Source organism: Meleagris gallopavo, chromosome 3, assembly GCF_000146605.3.
Source record: "Meleagris gallopavo isolate NT-WF06-2002-E0010 breed Aviagen turkey brand Nicholas breeding stock chromosome 3, Turkey_5.1, whole genome shotgun sequence".
In the NCBI taxonomy this organism is placed as follows: Eukaryota; Metazoa; Chordata; class Aves; order Galliformes; family Phasianidae; genus Meleagris; species Meleagris gallopavo.
Window position 1 is genome coordinate 2535872 of NC_015013.2, and position 4181 is coordinate 2540052.

A 4181-nucleotide genomic window follows, 5' to 3' on the forward strand; every position below is an offset into this window, starting at 1 on the left:
TTTTGATTAAAAAAAAAAAAAAAAAAGCTGTTAAAATCCTAGCTAGTTCTCAGTTGTTTGAGTATATGTATGATCATCCATTAAAGAAAATCTAGTCTTTATTTATTATTTTGTTTTTAAAGGATCTGTGCAAACATCACAAAACAGAATAGTGTTCCGTGGTGGCTTAGGATCTGATCACAGTAAACCAGTCACTGAGCTGTGAAATGCTAAGATCTAAAATATGATTTATTTATTTTTTTTAGGTTCTACCAGTTCTCATAAAAGAAGAACACAAGCTACGTAACACTTGTCCTGATTCTTCCAAACAGATTATGGTAAAATGGTTTGTAGAAAATAGGAGTGTTGAGTACGTTCAGTTTTGCTTCAGTTCAAGAATGTGCATCCTCTGAAATGGAGCGTTAAAAATTCAGTATCTAGAGGGAAGTTTCCTTATAACTACTTAGAAAGGATTCTTAAACACACTGTTTATTTTAGTTAGTGTCTGTTAGTCCTATTATTCTGTATACTCCTGTTTGTGAGAACTTGTGGACTAACTCAAAAGCTTAGGAAACTGATAGTTGGTCTGCTTATGATGAGTACTTGAGGTTCAACTTGTTGAAAAAAGTGGGAAAAAAAAAATCAGTATCAGTTTTTGATCCATTGCAAATGTCTGTTGGAATGTAGGGGAAAATAATGTTTATCTCAGGCTTTTACAGTTACTAATTAGCTGATCTTTCTTTTAAGTGGTACTAGTTTTATCTTGCAAATTATGTGATAACAGAAGATATGCTCTGTATTCCATGACAATTCACGTAAAAATTATACAGGTTATGCTGAGGAGAAACTATAAAGTGTTTATATTTCTCTAGAAGATGACTAAGTTAGATTATTTAATCAAACTGCTAAGTTATTTTCAAGAAATGTAGGAAAGAAATACCAGGTTGCATATTCCTCCTGCTAGAACAGGCAGCTTTGCAGAATTCTGATGAAACATATTTTGAGGCTTAATGAGTTTTTTTACTTAAGTCTTTTTGCCATTATATGGAAGTATTGCAGTTGAAATTAATTGCAAGCAGCATTTCATTATCCGAAAGTATAGAGCAGCTGATAACTGTTTAGAATAGGAAGGCACACCTCACAGATTTTATTAGTTACATAAAATTTTCACTACATCTAGTGATACACTGAAGAAAAAGGGATTCTGGAAGTTGTTACCAGTTACACCCTCACAAACACTTCTCCCAAGGTTCTTTCATGCAACAGGGATAAATTTGGCAAGAAATTCAGTCCCTGAGGATTTAATAATACTGGTTTTAACAGTCCCAGATGTTGAGATGAAAGATACTTAGACTATTGTGCATGTCCTTTGATGGACTCCTCGCCTTTCATGGAATAACAGGGCCTGTCATGGAAGCGTGTTTAAGCTGCCTGTAAGCTAAATGTTGACCAGTATGGTTTTGGAAGTTCCAGTCTTAGGGACTGGTGGTGCACACGCCTTGAGAATATGGATTCGTGCATTTAGTTTACACTCTTGTTGCAGCTTGCCACTGTTGTTAGTCTTTTTTTCTTGAATTTTATTTAGGTTGGAGAATCTGCTGGAGACAGTAACGCTTCTGAATTGGACTTTCTGTCTATGAAATCATATTCAGATGTATCTCTTGATATTTCAATGTTAAGTTCATTAGGTAAGTAATTAAGTATATAAACCACTATGGTTTAATTGTACCATTTAGGCAAGTTAACACCTGCATTTGCAAAGAAGTAAAAGTTCTATAAAAAGTAGTAACAAATCCACAGCTGATTTAGCTAGAAATCTTAGAGATGATACAAGATAAAGAAGACTTAGTTTATTTTATCTTTGGGACATCCATTTTCTAGATAAGGTAATTATTCCTGTTGTACTGAATAAACCAAATAATTTGTCTCTTACAATTTTGATAGTTTTGCCTGTGCTTTTTGTGTTCATATTAGCCTAAGTATTAGGAAGCACTATGAAGCTTTAGCTAAGAAAAGTTACTGCTTTGGATATCTTTTAAAGTAATTGGGAACTAGGTAATAAAAAATATGAAGTTCAATGATACCACCACTTGAATGTCCCAAAACAAACAAAAAAAACAACAGAAGAAATGTCAGATATTGGAAAGATTTCACCTTCAGTTAAAGTGACTGTATAACGTACTGGGATGTTGTGTCAAACAAACATATAGACTAGGCATCCTTTTTTAAATACTACAGCAAATAACATTCCCAATTCTGCTGGCTGCTGATCTGATCAAATGTCTTCAAGAATGTAATAAAAAATTACAGTTTAAGATGCTTTTTCAGTATGTGAAAGATGTCATGCTACCTATTAAAAAGCATAAACAAGGTGATTGAAAGATTAAAAAAAAAAAAGCTACAGGTTTATCCCAATAAAAAAAAAAAACAAAAACAACAATTTAAGCTCTGATTATTACTGTAGTTCAGTAAAAAGATGAATAAATACCTGTTCTATTGATGATGTTTAGCAATGTCAGTCTGGCTATGAATTCCTTGCTTCATTGAAAACTGCTGTTGTTGTTTACCTATAAATAAACTTCTAGTTTCTGGAGAGTGATTGTTGCATATTCTGTTTCCCATAATTCTTGGAAAATTAGGCAACATCCATACAGAAGACAGCCCAAAGAGAAGGGAAATGCTTTATTTGTTTGTTTGTCTTCACATGAAGACATTATATGCATGGAGTCTGTTCGTAAAAACCTTCTGCATTGGGGATTTCTTCACTTCCCTGAATGATACATTCTATTTTAACTGTATTTTAGGTTAGATATTTAAGTCATCCTTCTACTAGCATCATTACCTTTACTGCAAACTAGATCTGTTATTTCTTGTCTGGAGATCTACAGATCACAAAGACAAATTAAGGTCTTGTAGCTGTTTAAATACTAGGAGTCTAATTATTACTCTAATACAGGATACTTGCTTTCATTTATTTTAGAATTTATTTGAAGTGACTTAGTAATTCATGAGTCAGTCTACATGTGCTGATTCTGGATTTTGTTGTTAACTTGTGGACTTTAGGGAAAGTGAAGAAGGAGCTTGATCATGATGATAATCATTTACATCTGGATGAAACAGCTAAGCTTCTGCAGGACCTTCATGAAGCTCAAGCTGACAGAGTGGGATCCCGACCATCATCTAATTTGAGTTCCCTCTCCAATACTTCTGAAAGAGATCAACATCATCTTGGTAAGGTTAACTGTGTCACAGAATTTGCACTATTTCAGCTCTAATTTTAAACTTCAATTTAAGACTTTTAATTTACATAAATCTTTTGCTAGAAACTACTCTGATAAAATAGTGTTCAAACTGCAGGATAGCTTTTTAATTTTGAAGCACGTATGGCAAAAACAGCTAAGAAGACACTAGTTACAGTTACTTATTTTAGATTTAGATAAAGCACAATTGAAGTAGTTGTGAAGGGTGATGAGTTAACTCTGGTTGCCAGGTACCTGCTTAAGCCCTTCTCTCACTCCTCATCCTAAGCAAAACAGGGAGAAAATATAGTGGAAGAAAAATTAATCGATCAAGATAAGGACAGAGGGATGATTCACTAATTAACCATAATGGGCGAAACAGACTTGAATTTAGGAAGGTTAATTTTATTTATTGCCAATTTTAATAAAAGAGTAGAATAGTGAGAGAGAACCCTTCCTCATCTTCTTTCCAGGCTCTTCACTCAGTTCTAATGACCGCTAATGAGTGGCCTAGAGGGATGAGGAATGGGGATTGTGGCCAGTCCATAATGCTGCTTTTCTGCCATTCCTTTCTTCTTACTGTCTTCCCTTACTATGAAATACAATCTTTCACAAACTGCACCAGCGTGGATTCTTTCCATGGGGTGCAGTCCTCCATGGGCCAAAATTCATGCCAGAAAACTTGTTCCAGGCTAGACTCCTTTCCATGGGACCACAGTTCCTACACAGGGCTGCTCTTGTGTGGCTTCTTTCAGTGCTGTCCTCCTGCTGCAGTGTTGCATCCTTCATGGCCAGCAGGAGACGACTACCTGATTCACCTTCTCTTTAGGTTGCAAGGGAAATATCTGCTCCAGTGCCTTGAACATTACCTCCCCCTCCTTCCTCACTGACGTTGATGGATGTCTGCATGATTTTTGTTTACATTTTTCTCACTCCTTACTCCTGCAGCTTGTGCAAGGCATT

The 4181-nt window shown here is 35.2% G+C and overlaps 1 protein-coding gene across 1 annotated transcript in view; it reads left to right on the forward strand.

Annotated features, from left to right (window-relative positions):
• Positions 1-3269, forward strand: part of BRD9 (bromodomain containing 9) — a 21229-nt gene extending 17960 nt beyond the window's left edge. Inside the window, exons 14-16 of the mRNA XM_019613681.1 lie at positions 246-317; positions 1565-1667; positions 3043-3269. Coding sequence (XP_019469226.1) covers positions 246-317; positions 1565-1667; positions 3043-3254 — 387 coding nt within the window. The 3' untranslated portion in view covers positions 3255-3269. The remainder of the gene's footprint in view (positions 1-245; positions 318-1564; positions 1668-3042) is intronic.
• The last annotated feature ends 912 nt before the right edge of the window (positions 3270-4181 follow it).